This window comes from Leptodactylus fuscus, chromosome 1 (assembly GCF_031893055.1).
Source record: "Leptodactylus fuscus isolate aLepFus1 chromosome 1, aLepFus1.hap2, whole genome shotgun sequence".
Classification (NCBI taxonomy): Eukaryota; Metazoa; Chordata; class Amphibia; order Anura; family Leptodactylidae; genus Leptodactylus; species Leptodactylus fuscus.
This window is the reverse complement of record NC_134265.1, coordinates 362,352,295-362,373,397: the sequence shown is the minus strand read 5'-3', so window position 1 is coordinate 362,373,397 and position 21,103 is coordinate 362,352,295. Positions and strand designations below refer to the sequence as shown.

General features: G+C 49.2%; 1 protein-coding gene across 1 annotated transcript in view; it reads right to left on the bottom strand.

Moving 5' to 3' along the window:
• The window catches only part of LOC142214599 (vomeronasal type-2 receptor 26-like), a 39,137-nt gene that overhangs the window by 4,952 nt on the left and 13,082 nt on the right, over window positions 1-21,103 (bottom strand). Inside the window, exon 2 of the mRNA XM_075283669.1 lies at window positions 2,994-3,117. Coding sequence (XP_075139770.1) covers window positions 2,994-3,117 — 124 coding nt within the window. The remainder of the gene's footprint in view (window positions 1-2,993; window positions 3,118-21,103) is intronic.

The following is a 21,103-nucleotide window of genomic DNA, read 5'->3' as shown; positions in this document are numbered from 1 at the left end:
ATAATACATTGAAAACCAGACACAATTTCCGTCCTATTTTGTTTATATTTTCCGGGATATAAAAAAAATTAAAACACATTAGAAAATAAAAATAACATAAAAATGAAGGCCTATGTGTCCCCGAAAAAAAGACGCAAAAATTAGTTGACTGAGACATACGAGAAAAATGTTACAGCCCTCAAAACCGCACATACAAAATAAACCTAAAATGTGTCTGGTCCTGGAGCACAAATTGGCCCGGTACTGAAGTGGTTAAAGTGTGTGTCTTATATACTGTGTGAGTACTGTGTGTTTGTATACACATGAACGGATTACAGTGCAGTGATAGCCCATAGAATATAATGGGGTCTGTGTGACGTCCACACTAATCACGCGGACAGGAAAGTAGATCTTGAAGCACTTTTCTGTCCGCATGTTCTCTGCAGACACCACACGGAAAGCACACGGATCCATTAACTCCTTCCACTGCTAGCAGAAAAAGGAACCCATTGAAATCAATAAGAGGCTTTTTTTTCAACGCTGAAATTCCACAACAAAATCAGCGCCATTTTCCTCCATGTCAGTTTAGTACACAGTATATTGAGATGATGAGGATGAGTCCCAACAGCGAGACTCAGCTAAAAATCTCATAGTATTTTTTCCAAAGTGTTTTTCATTGCGCTTTTGATGCATTTTCCCCGCACTTTCTCCCGATTGTGCAGCTGAAAGTAACCGGACATGGTTTTTGAAGCGCACGCATTTTAGAGTTTGCAGCTGTTCCGCATCTTATTTTTTCCTGCAACGTGTGGATGAGGTAAATTTCATTCACTTTGTTGATTCTGTAAAACACATTTTTTTTTCTGTAGTAGCCAAAGTCGTTGTGTTTCTGCAATGTGAGGTTTGAGGTATTTATGGCCTATCCTGAGAATAGGCCATAAAAAAGATTAACCCTGCACAACCCCCTTTAATATGCCCCACACAGTGTAACATCCCCCTTCTGCACAGGATGTTACCCCATCACTGCTCCCACACAATATAATGACCCCATCACTGTATCCCATACATTATAGGGGACCAGTGAAGAGTCCACTGTATGATGGGGACCAGTGAAGAGACCACTGTTTGATGGCGACCAGTGAAGAGGCCACTGTATGATGGGGACCAGTGAAGAGACCACTGATGGCGACCAGTGAAGAGGCCACTGTATGATGGGGACCAGTGAAGAGGCCACTGTATGATGGGGACCAGTGAAGAGGCCACTGTATGATGGGGACCAGTGAAGAGGCCACTGTATGATGGGGACTAGTGAAGAGGCCACTGTATGATGGGGAGCAGTGAAGAGGCCACTGTACGATGGGAAGCAGTGAAGAGGCCACTGTATGGTGGGGAGCAGTGAAGAGGCCACTGTATGATGAAGACCAGTGAAGAGGCCACTGTATGATGAAGACCAGTGAAGAGGCCACTGTATGATGGAGACCAGTGAAGAGGCCACTGTATGATGAAGACCAGTGAAGAGGCCACTGTATGATGGGGACCAGTGAAGAGGCCACTGTATGATGGGGACCAGTGAAGAGGCCACTGTATGATGGGGACCAGTGAAGAGGCCACTGTATGATGGGGACCAGTGAAGAGGCCACTATATGATGGGGACCAGTGAAGAAGCCACTGTATGATGGGGAGCAGTGAAGAGGCCACTGTATGATGGGGAGCAGTGAAGAGGCCACTGTATGATGGGAAGCAGTGAAGAGGCCACTGTATGATGTGGACCAGTGAAGAGGCCATTGTACGATGGGGAGCAGTGAAGAGGCCACCGTATAATGGAGACCAGTGAAGAGGCCACTGTATGATGGGGAGCAGTGAAGAGGCCACTGTATGATGGGGACCAGTGAAGAGGCCACTGTATGATGGGGAGCAGTGAAGAGGACACTGTATGATGGGGACCAGTGAAGAATCCACTGTTTGATGGCGACCAGTGAAGAGACCACTTTACGATGGGGACCAGTGAAGAAGCCACAGTATGATGGGGACCAGTGAAGAGGCCACTGTATGATGGGGAGCAGTGAAGTGGCCATACAAGATTTGGCTCAGAAAACCCCTTAAAAGAGATTGTCTATAAACAGGAGTTATCACTGTAGCGGCCACCAGAGAGGTGTAAAAAAAAAAAGTATATTGACCTGTCCCCAGCACCCCATTGTCCCCCGCCTGTATCTGTTCAGTCTCATGACCTCATTTTTGGAAATCCTGTACATAATTGGTCTCAGCGATCACATGAGGTGCAGGACTGCCAGCAAGGAACGGACACTGCCGGCAGACAATGGAGACAGGTGAAGGCACTTTTTTATTTGTTTTTTATTTTACACCTCCCGCTCTGCACATGAGTTGCTCCAATTCCTGGACAACCACTTTAAAGGATTTATCCATGTTTCTAATATTGACGGTCTGTCCTTAGGATAGGCCATCAATATTACATCTGTGATGATACAACAGACAGTACCTTTGCAGATCAGCAGGACAGAGCAGCTACAGGTAATGATAACATTTCTAGGAGCCATGCTGCTCACTTGCCATACAAGGAGTAGCAGTAGGTTTAGGTAGTGCATATGGTATAGTGTGTGAGCAGCATGGCTCCTGACATGTTATTACCTTTAGCCGTCGTGTCTCAGTACCGCTGATCTGCAGGGTCCTGGCGGTGGGCCCCTAGAAACAATTCCACTGGTGGGACCTAGACATCCCAGTCTGACCCTGTCCTGGAGCTTCAAGTTATGCCACTGAGCTAGCTATGACTTTACTGTCTATAGAAAAGTATAGTATAGTATTAGATTTTTTAAGTATTTTTGGAGTAAGTAGTTAAAAAAAAAAAAAAAAAAACTCGGGATACCCTGATTATGGGAATTTTCAAAAATTCTTCTGCAAGAAAATATATACACAAAATATTACAAAATTAAAATGGCACCAAAAAAACTACTCTATTCATGTGTACATGGTGATGTATGTATAGTAGAATGTATTCTTACCTGTGGTATTGGACATTTCATCCTCAGAACACGGGACACAGTCATAGCAGCAGACGTGATATCCTCCATTAGGAGCCTTTCTGTATCCTGGAGAACATCGATCATTACAGCGAGACCGCGGCTTCTATAAAAGAAACAAATCATGAAAATCATAAAATCTTAGAGCAGTGGCATAACCAGGAATTGCAAACATTTGACATGGGCCTTTCTCCCCCACGACTGAGCTCCGCCCCCCCCCCCCACATTCCTGCAAGCATTATTATCCCCCATAGTGGCCCCTGCACACAGTATTATCCCCCATAGTGGCCCCTGCACACAGTATTATGCCCCATAGTGGCCCCTGCACACAGTATTATGTCCCATAGTGGCCCCTGCACACAGTATTATGCCCCATAGTGGCCCCTGCACACAGTATTATGTCCCATAGTGGCCCCTGCACACAGTATTATCCCCCATAGTGGCCCCTACACACAGTATTATCCCCCATAGTGGTCCCTGCACACAGTATTATCCCCCATAGTGGCCCCTACACACAGTATTATCCCCTATAGTGGCCCCTGCACACAGTATTATCCCCCATAGTGGCCCCTGCACACAGTATTATGTCCCATAGTGGCCCCTACACACACTATTATGTCCCATAGTGGCCCCTGCACACAGTATTATCCCCCATAGTGGCTACTTCACACGGTATGATGTCCCATTGTGTCCCCTGCATGTACTATTATTAGAGATGAGCGAACAGTGTTCTATCGAACTCATGTTCGATCGGATATTAGGCTGTTCGGCATGTTCGAATCGAATCGAACACCGCGTGGTAAAGTGCGCCATTACTCGATTCCCCTCCCACCTTCCCTGGCGCCTTTTTTGCTCCAATAACAGCGCAGGGTAGGTGGGACAGGAACTACGACACCGGTGACGTTGAAAAAAGTAGGCAAAACCCATTGGCTGCCGAATACATGTGACCTCTAATTTAAAAGAACAGCGCCGCCCAGGTTCGCGTCATTCTGAGCTTGCAATTCACCGAGGACGGAGGTTTCCGTCCAGCTAGCTAGGGCTTAGATTCTGGGTAGGCAGGGACAGGCTAGGATAGGAAGGAGAAGACAACCACAACAGCTCTTGTAAGAGCTAAATTCCAGGGAGAAGCTTGTCAGTGTAACGTGGCACTGACGGGCTCAATCGCCGCAACCCAGCTTTCCCAGGATCCTGAATGGAATACACTGTCAGTGTATTCCCGTATACCCGATATATACCCCGATACCCGTTCCAACGGTGTGCCCCCCCACCTTCACCCCAGAAATACCCTGCAAGTCCCCTAGCAATAGAATTGGGGCTATATACACCCACTATTTTTACTACTGGTATACAGTGCCATTGTCTGACTGGGAATTCAAAGAATATATTGGGAATACAAATACCCTCATTTCTTGCTACTGCCATATAGTGCCAGTGTCTGACTGGGAATTCAAAGAATATATTGGGGTTACGTGCACCCACAATTTTTACTACTGGTATACAGTGCCATTGTCTGACTGGGAATTCAAAGAGTATATTGGGAATACAAATACCCTCATTTCTTGCTACTGCCATATAGTGCCAGTTTCTGACTGGTAATTCAAAGAATATATTGGGGTTACGTGCACCCACAATTTTTACTACTGGTATACAGTGCCATTGTCTGACTGGGAATTCAAAGAGTATATTGGGAATACAAATACCCTCATTTCTTGCTACTGCCATATAGTGCCAGTTTCTGACTGGTAATTCAAAGAATATATTGGGGTTACGTGCACCCACAATTTTTACTACTGGTATACAGTGCCATTGTCTGACTGGGAATTCAAAGAGTATATTGGGAATACAAATACCCTCATTTCTTGCTACTGCCATATAGTGCCAGTTTCTGACTGGTAATTCAAAGAATATATTGGGGTTACGTGCACCCACAATTTTTACTACTGGTATACAGTGCCATTGTCTGACTGGGAATTCAAAGAATATATTGGGGTTATAAATACCCTCATTTCTTGCTACTGCCATATAGTGCCAGTTTCTGACTGGTAATTCAAAGAATATATTGGGGTTACGTGCACCCACAATTTTTACTACTGGTATACAGTGCCATTGTCTGACTGGGAATTCAAAGAGTATATTGGGAATACAAATACCCTCATTTCTTGCTACTGCCATATAGTGCCAGTTTCTGACTGGGAATTCAAAGAATATATTGGGGTTACGTGCACCCACAATTTTTACTACTGGTATACAGTGCCATTGTCTGACTGGGAATTCAAAGAATATATTGGGGTTATAAATACCCTCATTTCTTGCTACTGCCATATAGTGCCAGTTTCTGACTGGTAATTCAAAGAATATATTGGGGTTACGTGCACCCACAATTTTTACTACTGGTATACAGTGCCATTGTCTGACTGGGAATTTAAAGAGTATATTGGGAATACAAATACCCTCATTTCTTGCTACTGCCATATAGTGCCAGTGTCTGACTGGGAATTCAAAGAATATATTGGGGTTACGTGCACCCACAATTTTTACTACTGGTATACAGTGCCAATTTCTAACTAGGAATTCAAAATGCGCAAGGCTCCCGGAAAGGGACGTGGACGAGGCCGTGGGCGAGGTCGGGGGAATGGTTCTGGGGAGCAAGGTAGCAGTGAAGCCACAGGGCGTCCCGTGCCTACTCCTGTGGGGCAGCAAGCATTGCGCCACTCCACAGTGCCAGGGTTGCTTGCCACATTAACTAAACTGCAGGGTACAAACCTTAGTAGGCCCGAGAACCAGGAACAGGTCTTGCAATGGCTGTCAGAGAACGCTTACAGCACATTGTCCAGCAGCCAGTCAGACTCTGCCTCCTCTCCTCCTATTACCCAACAGTCTTGTCCTCCTTCCTCCCAAAATTCCGAAGCTTTACAGAACAATAACCCAAACTGTCCCTGCTCCCCAGAGCTGTTCTCCGCTCCTTTCATTGTCCCTCAACCTGCCTCTCCACGTCACGATTCCACGAACCTAACAGAGGAGCATCTGTGTCCAGATGCTCAAACACTAGAGTCTCCTCCATCTCCGTTCGATTTGGTGGTGGATGACCAGCAACCCACCCTCATCGACGATGATGTGACGCAGTTGCCGTCAGGGCATCCAGTTGACCGGCGCATTGTGCGGGAGGAGGAGATGAGACAGGAGTTGGAAGAGGAAGTGGTGGATGATGAGGACACTGACCCGACCTGGACAGGGGGGATGTCAAGCGGGGAAAGTAGTGTGGATGTTGAGGCAGGTGCAGCACCAAAAAGGGTAGCTAGAGGCAGAGGCAGAGGTCAGCAGCTTAGGCGAAGCCAGGCCACACCCGGAATCTCCCAAGATGTTCCAGTTCGTACCCAGCCCCGAAAAACTCCCACCTCGAGGGCACGTTTCTCGAAGGTGTGGAGTTTTTTCAAGGAATGCGCCGAGGACAGATATAGTGTTGTCTGCACAATTTGCCTCTCGAAATTGATTAGGGGCTCTGAGAAGAGCAACCTGTCCACCACTTCAATGCGCCGTCATTTGGAATCCAAGCACTGGAATCAGTGGCAGGCAGCAACGGCAGGACAAAGGCCGCCTGCCGTTCACGCCACTGCCACTGCCTCTGCCACTGCCTCTGCCTCTGCCACTGCCACTGCTGACTGTGCTGGCGATGCACTCCAGAGGACGAGCCAGGACACCACTTCATCTGCCTCCGCCACTTTGTTGACTTCTACCTCATCCTCCCCTGGTCCTGTCTTATCTCCTTCTCCTGCACCATCAAAGGCACCATCAGGCGTTTCTTTACAACAACCCACCATCTCTCAGACATTGAAGCGGCGGCAGAAATACACTGCTAACCACCCACACGCGCAAGCCTTGAACGCCAACATCGCTAAACTGCTGGCCCAGGAGATGTTGGCGTTCCGGCTTGTTGAAACTCCCGCCTTCCTGGACCTGATGGCAACTGCGGCACCTCGCTATGCCGTCCCTAGCCATCACTACTTCTCCCGGTGTGCCGTCCCCGCCTTGCACCAGCACGTGTCACTCAACATCAGGCGGGCCCTTAGTTCCGCGCTTTGCACAAAGGTCCACTTGACCACCGACGCGTGGACAAGTGCATGCGGACAGGGACGCTACATTTCACTGACGGCACACTGGGTGAATGTAGTTGAGGCTGGGACTGCTTCCCAAACTGGCCCGGTGTACCTCGTCTCCCCGCCTAACATTCCTGGCAGGGACACGAGAAGAACACCCCCCTCCTCCTCCTCCTCTACCGCCTCCTCCTCCGCCACCGCCTCCTCCTCCGCCACCGCCTCCTCCTCCGCTGTTAGATTGACCCCAGCTACGAGTTGGAAACGTTGCAGCACTGGCGTTGGTAGACGTCAGCAGGCTGTGCTGAAGCTGATCAGCTTGGGGGACAGACAGCACACTGCCTCCGAGGTGAGGGATGCCCTCCTCGATGAGACGGCAATATGGTTTGAGCCGCTGCACCTGGGCCCAGGCATGGTCGTTTGTGATAACGGCCGGAACCTGGTAGCAGCTCTGGAGCTTGCCGGACTCCAACATGTTCCATGCCTGGCCCACGTCTTCAACCTAGTGGTGCAACGTTTCCTAAAGAGCTACCCCAATGTTCCAGAGCTACTGGTGAAAGTGCGGCGCATGTGCGCCCACTTTCGCAAGTCGACAGTAGCCGCTGCTAGCTTAAAATCTCTCCAGCAACGCCTGCATGTGCCACAACACCGGCTTTTGTGCGACGTCCCCACACGCTGGAACTCAACGTTTCAGATGTTGAATAGAGTGGTTGAGCAGCAGAGACCTTTGATGGAATACCAGCTACAAAACCCTAGGGTGCCACAAAGTCAGCTGCCTCAGTTTCACATCCATGAGTGGCCATGGATGAGAGACCTTTGTGACATCCTACGGGTCTTTGAGGAGTCCACAAGGAGGGTGAGCTCTGAGGATGCGATGGTGAGCCTTACAATCCCGCTCTTGTGTGTTCTGAGAGAATCCCTGATTGACATCAGGGATAACTCAGATCACACAGAGGAGTTAGGGATAGCATCCGATCCGTCACAGCTGGAGAGTAGGTCCACACATCTGTCCGCTTCACTGCGTTTAATGGAGGAGGAGGAGGAGGAGGAGGAGGAAGAAGAGTTGTCCGATGATGTGATGGTGATACAGGAGGCTTCCGGGCAACTTCGAATCGTCCCATTGTTGCAGCGCGGATGGGTAGACATGGAGGATGAGGAGGAAATGGAGATTGAACTTTCCGGTGGGGCCAGAGGAGTCATGCCAACTAACACTGTGGCAGACATGGCTGAGTTCATGTTGGGGTGCTTTACAACCGACAAGCGTATTGTCAAAATCATGGAGGACAACCAGTACTGGATCTTTGCTATCCTTGACCCCCGGTATAAAAACAACATCTCGTCTTTTATTCCGGTAGAGGGGAGGGCCAATCGCATCAATGCTTGCCACAGGCAATTGGTGCAGAATATGATGGAGATGTTTCCAGCATGTGACGTTGGCGGCAGGGAGGGCAGTTCCTCCAGTAGGCAACCAAGTTCTCACCGGTCCACACAAACGAGGGGCACACTGTCTAAGGTCTGGGACACCTTGATGGCACCCCCTCGCCAAAGTGCCGCCACGGAGGGTCCTAGTGTCACCAGGCGTGAGAAGTATAGGCGCATGTTGCGGGAATACCTTTCCGACCACAGCCCTGTCCTCTCCGACCCCTCTGCGCCCTACACGTATTGGGTGTCGAAGTTGGACCTGTGGCTTGAACTTGCCCTATATGCCTTGGAGGTGCTGTCCTGTCCTGCCGCCAGCGTCCTATCTGAGAGGGTGTTCAGTGCAGCCGGTGGCATCATCACTGACAAGCGCACCCGTCTGTCAGCTGAGAGTGCCGACCGGCTCACTTTGATAAAAATGAACCACCACTGGATAGAGCCTTCATTTTTGTGCCCACCTGTGTAAAGCACCCCAACATGAAACTCCATGTCTGTACTCAACCTCTCCAATTCCTCCGCATCCTCATACTCATCCACCATAAGCGTTGCACAATTCTGCTAATACTAGGCTCCCTCCAACATGATTTCCCCCAACTCTGCTGGTTAGAGGCTCCCTCCACCCTGATTTCCACCAACTCTGCTGGTTAGAGGCTCCCTCCACCCTGCTTTCCCACAACTCTGCTGGTTAGAGGCTCCTTCCACCATGAATTTGCCAAAACTGGGCTGTTTAGAGGCTCCCTCCACCATGAATTGGTCCAAACTGGGCTGGTTAGAGGCTCCCTCCACCATTAATTGGTCCAAACTGGGCTGGTTAGAGGCTCCCTCCACCATGAATTTGCCCAAACTGGGCTGTTTAGAGGCTCCCTCCACCATGAATTTGCCCAAACTGGGCTGTTTAGAGGCTCCCTCCACCATGAATTGGTCCAAACTGTGTTTTTTAGAGGCTCCCTCCACCATGAATTGGTCCAAACTGGGCTGGTTAGAGGCTCCCTCCACCATGAATTGATCCAAACTGGGGTGGTTAGAGGCTCCCTCCACCATTAATTGGTCCAAACTGGGCTGGTTAGAGGCTCCCTCCACCATTAATTGGTCCAAACTGGGCTGGTTAGAGGCTCCCTCCACCATTAATTGGTCCAAACTGGGCTGGTTAGAGGCTCCCTCCACCATGAATTTGCCCAAACTGGGCTGTTTAGAGGCTCCCTCCACCATGAATTTGCCCAAACTGGGCTGGTTAGAGGCTCCCTCCACCATGAATTGGTCCAAACTGGGGTTTTTAGAGGCTCCCTCCACCATGAATTGGTCCAAACTTGGCTGTTTAGAGGCTCCCTCCACCATTAATTGGTCCAAACTGGGCTGGTTAGAGGCTCCCTCCACCATGAATTTCCCAAAACTTGGCTGTTTAGAGGCTCCCTCCACCATTAATTGGTCCAAACTGGGCTGGTTAGAGGCTCCCTCCACCATGAATTGGTCCAAACTGGGGTTTTTAGAGGCTCCCTCCACCATGAATTGGTCCAAACTTGGCTGTTTAGAGGCTCCCTCCACCATGAATTGGTCCAAACTGGGGTGGTTAGAGGCTCCCTCCACCATTAATTGGTCCAAACTGGGCTGGTTAGAGGCTCCCTCCACCATTAATTGGTCCAAACTGGGCTGGTTAGAGGCTCCCTCCACCATGAATTTGCCCAAACTGGGCTGTTTAGAGGCTCCCTCCACCATGAATTTGCCCAAACTGGGCTGGTTAGAGGCTCCCTCCACCATGAATTGGTCCAAACGGGTTTTTAGAGGCTCCCTTCACCATGAATTGGTCCAAACTTGGCTGTTTAGAGGCTCCCTCCACCATGAATTGGTCCAAACTGGGTTTTTTAGAGGCTCCCTCCACCATGAATTTGCCCAAACTGGGCTGTTTAGAGGCTCCCTCCACCATGAATTTGCCCAAACTGGGCTGGTTAGAGGCTCCCTCCACCATGAATTGGTCCAAACTGGGGTTTTTAGAGGCTCCCTCCACCATGAATTGGTCCAAACTTGGCTGTTTAGAGGCTCCCTCCACCATGAATTGGTCCAAACTGGGGTGGTTAGAGGCTCCCTCCACCATTAATTGGTCCAAACTGGGCTGGTTAGAGGCTCCCTCCACCATTAATTGGTCCAAACTGGGCTGGTTAGAGGCTCCCTCCACCATGAATTGGTCCAAACTGGGTTTTTTAGAGGCTCCCTCCACCATGAATTTGCCCAAACTGGGCTGTTTAGAGGCTCCCTCCACCATGAATTGGTCCAAACTGGGCTGGTTAGAGGCTCCCTCCACCATGAATTGGTCCAAACTTGGCTGTTTAGAGGCTCCCTCCACCATGAATTGGTCCAAACTGGGGTGGTTAGAGGCTCCCTCCACCATTAATTGGTCCAAACTGGGCTGGTTAGAGGCTCCCTCCACCATTAATTGGTCCAAACTGGGCTGGTTAGAGGCTCCCTCCACCATGAATTGGTCCAAACTGGGGTTTTTAGAGGCTCCCTCCACCATGAATTGGTCCAAACTTGGCTGTTTAGAGGCTCCCTCCACCATTAATTGGTCCAAACTGGGCTGGTTAGAGGCTCCCTCCACCATGAATTGGTCCAAACTGGGTTTTTTAGAAGCTCCCTCCACCATGAATTTGCCCAAACTGGGCTGTTTAGAGGCTCCCTCCACCATGAATTGGTCCAAACTGGGTTTTTTAGAGGCTCCCTCCACCATGAATTGGTCCAAACTGGGCTGGTTAGAGGCTCCCTCCACCATGAATTGGTCCAAACTGGGGTGGTTAGAGGCTCCCTCCACCATTAATTGGTCCAAACTGGGCTGGTTAGAGGCTCCCTCCACCATGAATTGGTCCAAACTGGGCTGGTTAGAGGCTCCCTCCACCATTAATTGGTCCAAACTGGGCTGGTTAGAGGCTCCCTCCACCATGAATTTGCCCAAACTGGGCTGTTTAGAGGCTCCCTCCACCATGAATTTGCCCAAACTGGGCTGGTTAGAGGCTCCCTCCACCATGAATTGGTCCAAACTGGGGTTTTTAGAGGCTCCCTCCACCATGAATTGGTCCAAACTTGGCTGTTTAGAGGCTCCCTCCACCATTAATTGGTCCAAACTGGGCTGGTTAGAGGCTCCCTCCACCATGAATTGGTCCAAACTGGGTTTTTTAGAGGCTCCATCCACCATGAATTTGCCCAAACTGGGCTGTTTAGAGGCTCCCTCCACCATGAATTGGTCCAAACTGGGGTGGTTAGAGGCTCCCTCCACCATTAATTGGTCCAAACTGGGCTGGTTAGAGGCTCCCTCCACCATTAATTGGTCCAAACTGGGCTGGTTAGAGGCTCCCTCCACCATGAATTGGTCCAAACTGGGGTTTTTAGAGGCTCCCTCCACCATGAATTGGTCCAAACTTGGCTGTTTAGAGGCTCCCTCCACCATTAATTGGTCCAAACTGGGCTGGTTAGAGGCTCCCTCCACCATGAATTGGTCCAAACTGGGTTTTTTAGAGGCTCCCTCCACCATGAATTTGCCCAAACTGGGCTGTTTAGAGGCTCCCTCCACCATGAATTGGTCCAAACTGGGGTGGTTAGAGGCTCCCTCCACCATTAATTGGTCCAAACTGGGCTGGTTAGAGGCTCCCTCCACCATTAATTGGTCCAAACTGGGCTGGTTAGAGGCTCCCTCCACCATGAATTGGTCCAAACTGGGTTTTTTAGAGGCTCCCTCCACCATGAATTTGCCCAAACTGGGCTGTTTAGAGGCTCCCTCCACCATGAATTGGTCCAAACTGGGTTTTTTAGAGGCTCCCTCCACCATGAATTGGTCCAAACTGGGCTGGTTAGAGGCTCCCTCCACCATTAATTGGTCCAAACTGGGCTGGTTAGAGGCTCCCTCCACCATGAATTTGCCCAAACTGGGCTGTTTAGAGGCTCCCTCCACCATGAATTTGCCCAAACTGGGCTGGTTAGAGGCTCCCTCCACCATGAATTGGTCCAAACTGGGGTTTTTAGAGGCTCCCTCCACCATGAATTGGTCCAAACTTGGCTGTTTAGAGGCTCCCTCCACCATTAATTGGTCCAAACTGGGCTGGTTAGAGGCTCCCTCCACCATGAATTGGTCCAAACTGGGTTTTTTAGAGGCTCCATCCACCATGAATTTGCCCAAACTGGGCTGTTTAGAGGCTCCCTCCACCATGAATTGGTCCAAACTGGGGTGGTTAGAGGCTCCCTCCACCATTAATTGGTCCAAACTGGGCTGGTTAGAGGCTCCCTCCACCATTAATTGGTCCAAACTGGGCTGGTTAGAGGCTCCCTCCACCATGAATTGGTCCAAACTGGGGTTTTTAGAGGCTCCCTCCACCATGAATTGGTCCAAACTTGGCTGTTTAGAGGCTCCCTCCACCATTAATTGGTCCAAACTGGGCTGGTTAGAGGCTCCCTCCACCATGAATTGGTCCAAACTGGGTTTTTTAGAGGCTCCCTCCACCATGAATTTGCCCAAACTGGGCTGTTTAGAGGCTCCCTCCACCATGAATTGGTCCAAACTGGGGTGGTTAGAGGCTCCCTCCACCATTAATTGGTCCAAACTGGGCTGGTTAGAGGCTCCCTCCACCATTAATTGGTCCAAACTGGGCTGGTTAGAGGCTCCCTCCACCATGAATTGGTCCAAACTGGGGTTTTTAGAGGCTCCCTCCACCATGAATTGGTCCAAACTTGGCTGTTTAGAGGCTCCCTCCACCATTAATTGGTCCAAACTGGGCTGGTTAGAGGCTCCCTCCACCATGAATTGGTCCAAACTGGGTTTTTTAGAGGCTCCCTCCACCATGAATTTGCCCAAACTGGGCTGTTTAGAGGCTCCCTCCACCATGAATTGGTCCAAACTGGGTTTTTTAGAGGCTCCCTCCACCATGAATTGGTCCAAACTGGGCTGGTTAGAGGCTCCCTCCACCATGAATTGGTCCAAACTGGGGTGGTTAGAGGCTCCCTCCACCATTAATTGGTCCAAACTGGGCTGGTTAGAGGCTCCCTCCACCATTAATTGGTCCAAACTGGGCTGGTTAGAGGCTCCCTCCACCATTAATTGGTCCAAACTGGGCTGGTTAGAGGCTCCCTCCACCATGAATTTGCCCAAACTGGGCTGTTTAGAGGCTCCCTCCACCATGAATTTGCCCAAACTGGGCTGGTTAGAGGCTCCCTCCACCATGAATTGGTCCAAACTGGGGTTTTTAGAGGCTCCCTCCACCATGAATTGGTCCAAACTTGGCTGTTTAGAGGCTCCCTCCACCATTAATTGGTCCAAACTGGGCTGGTTAGAGGCTCCCTCCACCATGAATTGGTCCAAACTGGGTTTTTAGAGGCTCCCTCCACCATGAATTTGCCCAAACTGGGCTGTTTAGAGGCTCCCTCCACCATGAATTGGTCCAAACTGGGGTGGTTAGAGGCTCCCTCCACCATTAATTGGTCCAAACTGGGCTGGTTAGAGGCTCCCTCCACCATTAATTGGTCCAAACTGGGCTGGTTAGAGGCTCCCTCCACCATGAATTTGCCCAAACTGGGCTGGTTAGAGGCTCCCTCCACCATGAATTGGTCCAAACTGGGTTTTTTAGAGGCTCCCTCCACCATGAATTTGCCCAAACTGGGCTGGTTAGAGGCTCCCTCCACCATGAATTGGTCCAAACTGGGGTTTTTAGAGGCTCCCTCCACCATGAATTTGCCCAAACTGGGCTGTTTAGAGGCTCCCTCCACCATGAATTAGTCCAAACTGGGTTTTTTAGAGGCTCCCTCCACCATGAATTGGTCCAAACTGGGCTGGTTAGAGGCTCCCTCCACCATGAATTGGTCCAAACTGGGGTGGTTAGAGGCTCCCTCCACCATTAATTGGTCCAAACTGGGCTGGTTAGAGGCTCCCTCCACCATTAATTGGTCCAAACTGGGCTGTTTAGAGGCTCCCTCCACCATGAATTTGCCCAAACTGGGCTGTTTAGAGGCTCCCTCCACCATGAATTTGCCCAAACTGGGCTGGTTAGAGGCTCCCTCCACCATGAATTGGTCCAAACTGGGGTTTTTAGAGGCTCCCTCCACCATGAATTGGTCCAAACTTGGCTGTTTAGAGGCTCCCTCCACCATTAATTGGTCCAAACTGGGCTGGTTAGAGGCTCCCTCCACCATGAATTGGTCCAAACTGGGTTTTTTAGAGGCTCCCTCCACCATGAATTTGCCCAAACTGGGCTGTTTAGAGGCTCCCTCCACCATGAATTGGTCCAAACTGGGGTGGTTAGAGGCTCCCTCCACCATTAATTGGTCCAAACTGGGCTGGTTAGAGGCTCCCTCCACCATTAATTGGTCCAAACTGGGCTGGTTAGAGGCTCCCTCCACCATGAATTTGCCCAAACTGGGCTGGTTAGAGGCTCCCTCCACCATGAATTGGTCCAAACTGGGTTTTTTAGAGGCTCCCTCCACCATGAATTTGCCCAAACTGGGCTGGTTAGAGGCTCCCTCCACCATGAATTGGTCCAAACTGGGGTTTTTAGAGGCTCCCTCCACCATGAATTTGCCCAAACTCTGCTGGTTAGAGGCTCAATCCACCCTGATTTTCAAAACAAATGTTGGTGCCAACCTCAACTTACTACAAGGGCCAAATTCACTGCTGGTGACAAGCTCTCCTCACTGCAAGTGCCAAATACACATGTTTCAAGGTGTTTTCCTACTGTCAGAGAGGTGGTATTGAGTGTGTAAAGTGTGTAGTTGTTAGGCTGTGATGTTGGGGTAATAGAGGGTCTTTGGTGTGTTAGATGCCCCCAGACATGCTTCCCCTGCTGTCCCAGTGTCATTCCAGAGGTGTTGGCATCATTTCCTGGGGTGTCATAGTGGACTTGGTGACCCTCCAGACACGGATTTGGGTTTCCCCCTTAACGAGTATCTGTTCCCCATAGACTATAATGGGGTTCGAAACCCGTTCGAACACACGAACATTGAGCGGCTGTTCGAATCGAATTTCGAACCTCGAACATTTTAGTGTTCGCTCATCTCTAGTTAGTATTCTTTTACGTTAGCCTGCGGAACATAACGGTAGACAACTTACTGTGCATTTCAGTGATTGTGGAAGTAAGGGATGGACGTGTTATTCATCACTGTATAATCCAAAGCAATTACTCCTTTTTCTTTGACAATACACAGCACTGACTGCAAGAAAACTTGTCATACAAGCAGAGAATCATAGGAGTAGGAGAAGTAAAGCAAGGTTTAATCAGATAGTGCTCGAAATCATAATAGTAGAGAGGAAGAATATCTGTGCTGTGTGACCAGACTCCTACAGCAATACTGTTTGTTTGTTTTTTCACCCTATAAACAGTGTGACACAACATGCTAATCTGAACAACAATCTTTTTCTTGTTTTTTTTTTTTTTTTTACCCAAAAAACAGTCCTGCAGCCTGCACTAATCTATAACATCTCTGTTTCATAACAGTTTTTTTTTTTTGTCTTCTGATTTTTGGCTCTAAGGATACTACTCAAACTGACTTTTGGCTTTGACATGTTCATCCTTCTGATTAATTCCTCTGATTTGGATATGCCTTGTGAGTGTGTCATGTTCACTGGTTTGATTTCAGTTTGTGGATCATTTTATTTTTTAAAATTGGGTGCCCACAGATCTATCTCCCAGTGCTCTGTGATATTTAAACATCCTATTGTACTACTGTCTGTCAGCCGGTTCCTGTAATTTCTGATATTTTCTCCAGAGATACTATCATAACAGTCCTCTAATGCTGCAATGTGTAATCTACCACAAAGCCTTTTTTAACAATCAGATGGACCATCAACCATGTCTCCTTCATCTTCTTCACTGATACAGATCGTGGTAGTGATGTAGCACCTGCTGATAAAGCTATTTCTCCTAGTTAGAGTAGTCTTCCTCCTCTTCTTGATGAGTTGGATGAGAACAAGCAGCATTATTTACAATTAGAGGAGGCAGAGGTGAAAGAGGATTGGTGATGAGGATGATATTAGCAGAGGCAATAGTACTGGTAGTTCTTATAAAAGAGGAACCAGGGGTAAATCGGGAGTTGTAAACTTATGAGGGCGTGCAGGAATTCCATGGCCATAATGAGTCAGAAATTTTGGAGAAAAGAATAACATTGCCAATGATGATTCTCTGGCAAATAGAACCTGGCAACCGTGTCAAGGTGACAGCAGATGAAAAGGGATGTGACAGCGGTGATAGTAATGATCCAGTCAATGTGCAGTCCCAACATCCAAAAATCCTATGTTTGTTATAATGAATTTTACACAAGTGTGAGGTCATTAAGCTATCCATTTTATGTGAATTATAAAGACAGGAGTGTTATGGTCAGAAGGGTTACTAAAAAATAATAAAAAACAAAAACCCTGCAGAGCTCTAATGGGCTCTGATCTGCAGGAACACCCTGGTGTGAACAAAGTCTGGAAATTTGCATCACTGCAAACCCACTACACCAGCCGGGTGTGCTCTGTAACACACAGAGGAGGCCTGTGCAGTTCAGCGCAACCACTACTAAAACAAGTCAGTCGAGTCAGGACTAGAGATAAGTGAACACTAAAATGTTCGAGGTTCGAAATCCGCTCACTGTTCGAACGGGTTTCGAACCCCATTAAAGCCTATGGGGAACATATACTCGTTAAGGGGAAAACCCAAATCCGTCTCTGGAGGGTCACCAAGTCCACTATGACACCACGGGAAATGATGCCAACTCCTCTGGAATGCAACTGGGACAGCAGGGGAAGCATGTCTGGGGGCATCTAACACACCAAAGACCCTCTATTACCCCAACATCACAGCCTAACAACTACACACTTTACACATTCAAAAAAACCTCTATCAAAGTGGGAAAATACCTGGAAACCTTCTTTACTCCCCAAATGGATGGTGTCATGGAATTAGCTCAGGGATCGCTGTCTTTAGCACTTTTTTTGGCACAAAATTAAAGTCCAATCCAGCCAAGTATGGTGACACTGGCCGCAACCAGTTTTATTTAAAGTTGTGCAGGAACAAAATGCAATGCAATACAAAATAAATCCCAGCCGTACGGCTTCTACCTACAACACAGGTTACCTAACTATGAGAGCTGGGCCTTCTGCACAGCTCCCTGAACACAGAATACAGCAGTATTACTCACACAAGAGGTTTTCCAGAAGTAGAGAGAGCCCTATATCTGTGGGTTGACTGCCCTTTTATACACACACTTTTGGATAGCAAGGATTTAACCCCACATATCCCAAAACCTGGAGTGGCTGACCAGCAGCCAGACCTTTACCAGGGTTTTGGTAAGATCCAGGAGCCAGCCAGGAGCACTGCTTTGCTCAGCTGCACCTAGATTGTGTATGACAGGAACCTGGGAGAAATGTATATTCCTTCTAACACTTTGCCCCTGGTCCTGTCACAATGGACACAAACCCCAATTTAAGCTCAACAAACATTAACAACCACCCCTTTAAACCACATTCCCCATGACAACCACAGATGGAATAGGCAATGGGAAATCCTTCAGTCCTCACCCTCAACTGTCGATGTGTGTGTGTGTGTGTGTGTGTGTGTGTGTGTGTGTGTGATGTGGCAAAACCTTCCAAAATTCCCATTTATGGCCCTTAATGTGAGCCCTTCAAAACAAAGTTACAGGACCTTAATCTGAGCTACTAGCAGAGATTGAGGGTTTTGGCATGAGTAGAGCCTTGCACCAGCAGTGTTTTTGGCCCTTGGAGTGAGTAGAGCCTTCAAAATACAGTGCTTTTGGTCCTTGGAGTGAGTAGAGCCTTGCACCAGCAGTGTTTTTGGCCCTTGGAGTGAGTAAAGCCTTGCACCAGCAGAGTGTTAGCCCCTTTAAAACTCTTTGCCCCTAAAACAGTGGTTCCAGAACCATCACTCTCATTGTGTTGGATTGATGCAGTGGATTGGACTGAGGACCCAGACATTGACCTTCATTTTGACTGTCGAATTGATAACATTTTGGCATCAAGTCCTGGGGGTAACTTTGATTTAGAGGACCGCAAAGGGGGAGAATTGGCTGCAACCACTTCTACCGGTAATGGTCCTCTAATATGGGACTCTACATTAACTATACAGGGTTCTGATCAGGTGTTAATAGTCCAAACAACATGCTCCAGTACTTTAGATGTAGATCAGAAACCACTTTCCCTTCCGACACCAGATTTAACAAAGCTTCACCATCATTATCCTGCTGAGATGGAGCCACTAAAGGAAACCTTGCCTTCAAAGGCATGTTCTGGAACTGCGACTGAGCCAAATGTAAACACAGAGTCCTTTTGAACTGAACAAAGTTCACCAGCAGTGTTTTTGGCCCTTAGGGTGAGTTGAGCCTTGCACCAGCGTGTGTCCCGTAACATCAGGCGGGCCCTAAGTTCTGCGCTTTGCACAAAAGTTCCACTTGACCATTGACACGTGGACAAGTGCATGCGACCAGGGACGCTACATCTCAATCACGGCACACTGGCTGAATGTAGTTGAGGCTGGGACCGAGTCGCAAACTATGGCGGGCTGCCTTGTCTCCCCGCCCAATATTCCTGGCAGGAGTGCTGAAACACCACCCTCCTCCTCCGCCGTTAAGTGGACCCCAGGTACGAGCTGGAAACGCTGCAACACTGGCATGAGGAGACGTCAGCAGGCCGTGCTGAAGCTCATCAGCTTGGGGGACAGACAGCACACTGCCTCTGAGGTCAGGGATGCCATCCTGGATGAGATGGCAATTTGTTTTTCCCCGCTGCCCCTGGGGCCAGGATTTTTTGTCTTGTTGGAGGGCTCTGGAGCTTGACAGCCTCCAACACGTTCCATGCCTGGCCCACGTGTTCAATGTAGTGGTGCAACGATTTTTAAAATCATACCCCAAATTAGCGGAGCTAAGGGTGAAAGTGCGACGCTTGGCCACCCACTTTCCCAAGTCTACACTAGCCGCTGCTAGCCTCAAAACACTCCAGCAAGGCCTACATCTGCCCGAAAACCGGCTGTTGTCTGTCGTCCACACACGCTGAATCCCTACATACCATATCTTGACCAGGGTGTGTGAGCTGCACAGACCTTTGATGGAGTTCCATCTACAAAACCCAAGGGTTCCTCAAAGTCAGCTCCCTCAGTTTCTGCACCATGAGTTTCCATGGGTGGCAGAGTTATGGCTAGAGGCAGAGGCATGGATAGGGGTGATGTCTAGGGGCAAAAGCAGTGTAGATGTGGAGGCAAGCTAAGCAGCAAATACGGTGGCTACAGGCAAAGGGATGTCCAGAGGCAGCAAGGGCAAAGATGCAAAACTCTACCCTGTTTCAAGAATTTTTCCTAGGTATGGGACACGTTAATGACACCCCCTGGGCAAACTACTGCTACTGAGGGGCCTAGTGTCACCAGGAGGGACAAGTATAGGCACATGTTGCGGGAGTACCTGGCCGACCCCAGCTCTGTCCTCTTCCATCCCCCTGCGCCCTACACTCATTGTGTCTCCAAGTTTGATTTGTGGCTGGAACTTGCGCTGTTCGCTTTGGAGGTCCTTCCCTGCTGCCAGCGTGCTATCTGAAAGGATCTTCAGCGCAGCCGGTGGCATCATCACCGATAAGTACAGCTGTCTGTCAGCTGACAGGCTGACTTTCACCAAAATGAACAGCCAATGGATAGACCCATCATATACATGTCAGTTACATTTTACAATTTAGTTCAGTTTGCTCACTTTGCAATTCTAACATGAGTAGGATATCTGAAGAGAGCAACCTCACCAACTCTTGCGTGCGCTATCATTTGGAAGGAAAGCCCTGGGCTCAGTGGGTGACAGCAAGCGCAGGATAATTGTCGTCTGGCGTTGCGGCCACTGCCTCTCCCACTGTTGACAGTTCTGGCGCTGCAGTCCAGACCACCATCCAGGTCACCTCCAAATCTAACTCTGACACTTTGAGGAGTCCACCCTCATTCTCCCTTTTTCCTGCCACTTCTCCTTTTGCCTGCGCCATCATGCGCCACTTCCCAGCAACTCCCCATCTCCCAGGCCTTTCATTCTAGGCTAAAGTACAGCGCAACCCACCCACATGCCCAAGGCTTCAACTGCCTCATCTTAAAACTTCTGGCCCAGGAGATGTTGGCGTTCCGGCTTGTGGACACTCGGCCCTTTTTGGGCCTGCTGGCTTCTGCACCACCTCACTGTGCCGTCCACACCAGCACTTTTCCCCAAACATGAGGCGGTCCCTAAGTTCAGTGCTTTGCACAAAGTTCCACGTGACAACCTACGCATGGACAAGTGCATGCAGACAGGGACTCTACCTTTCAATCTTGGCACAGTGGTTGAATGTACTTGAGGAGGGGACCGGCTTGCAAAATGTGGTGGACTGACTTGTCTCCCCACACAACATTCCTGGGAGGAGGGCTGAAACACCACCCTCCTCCTCCGCCTTTAAGTGGACCCCAGCTATAAGCTGGAAACGCTGCAACACTGGCGTGGGGATACGTCAGCAGGCCCTGCAGAAGCTCATCAGCTTTGGGGCCAGACAGCACACTGCCTACAAAGTGAGTCATGCCATCCTCGATGAATCGGCAATGTAGTTTTTGCCACTGCACCTGGGCTCAG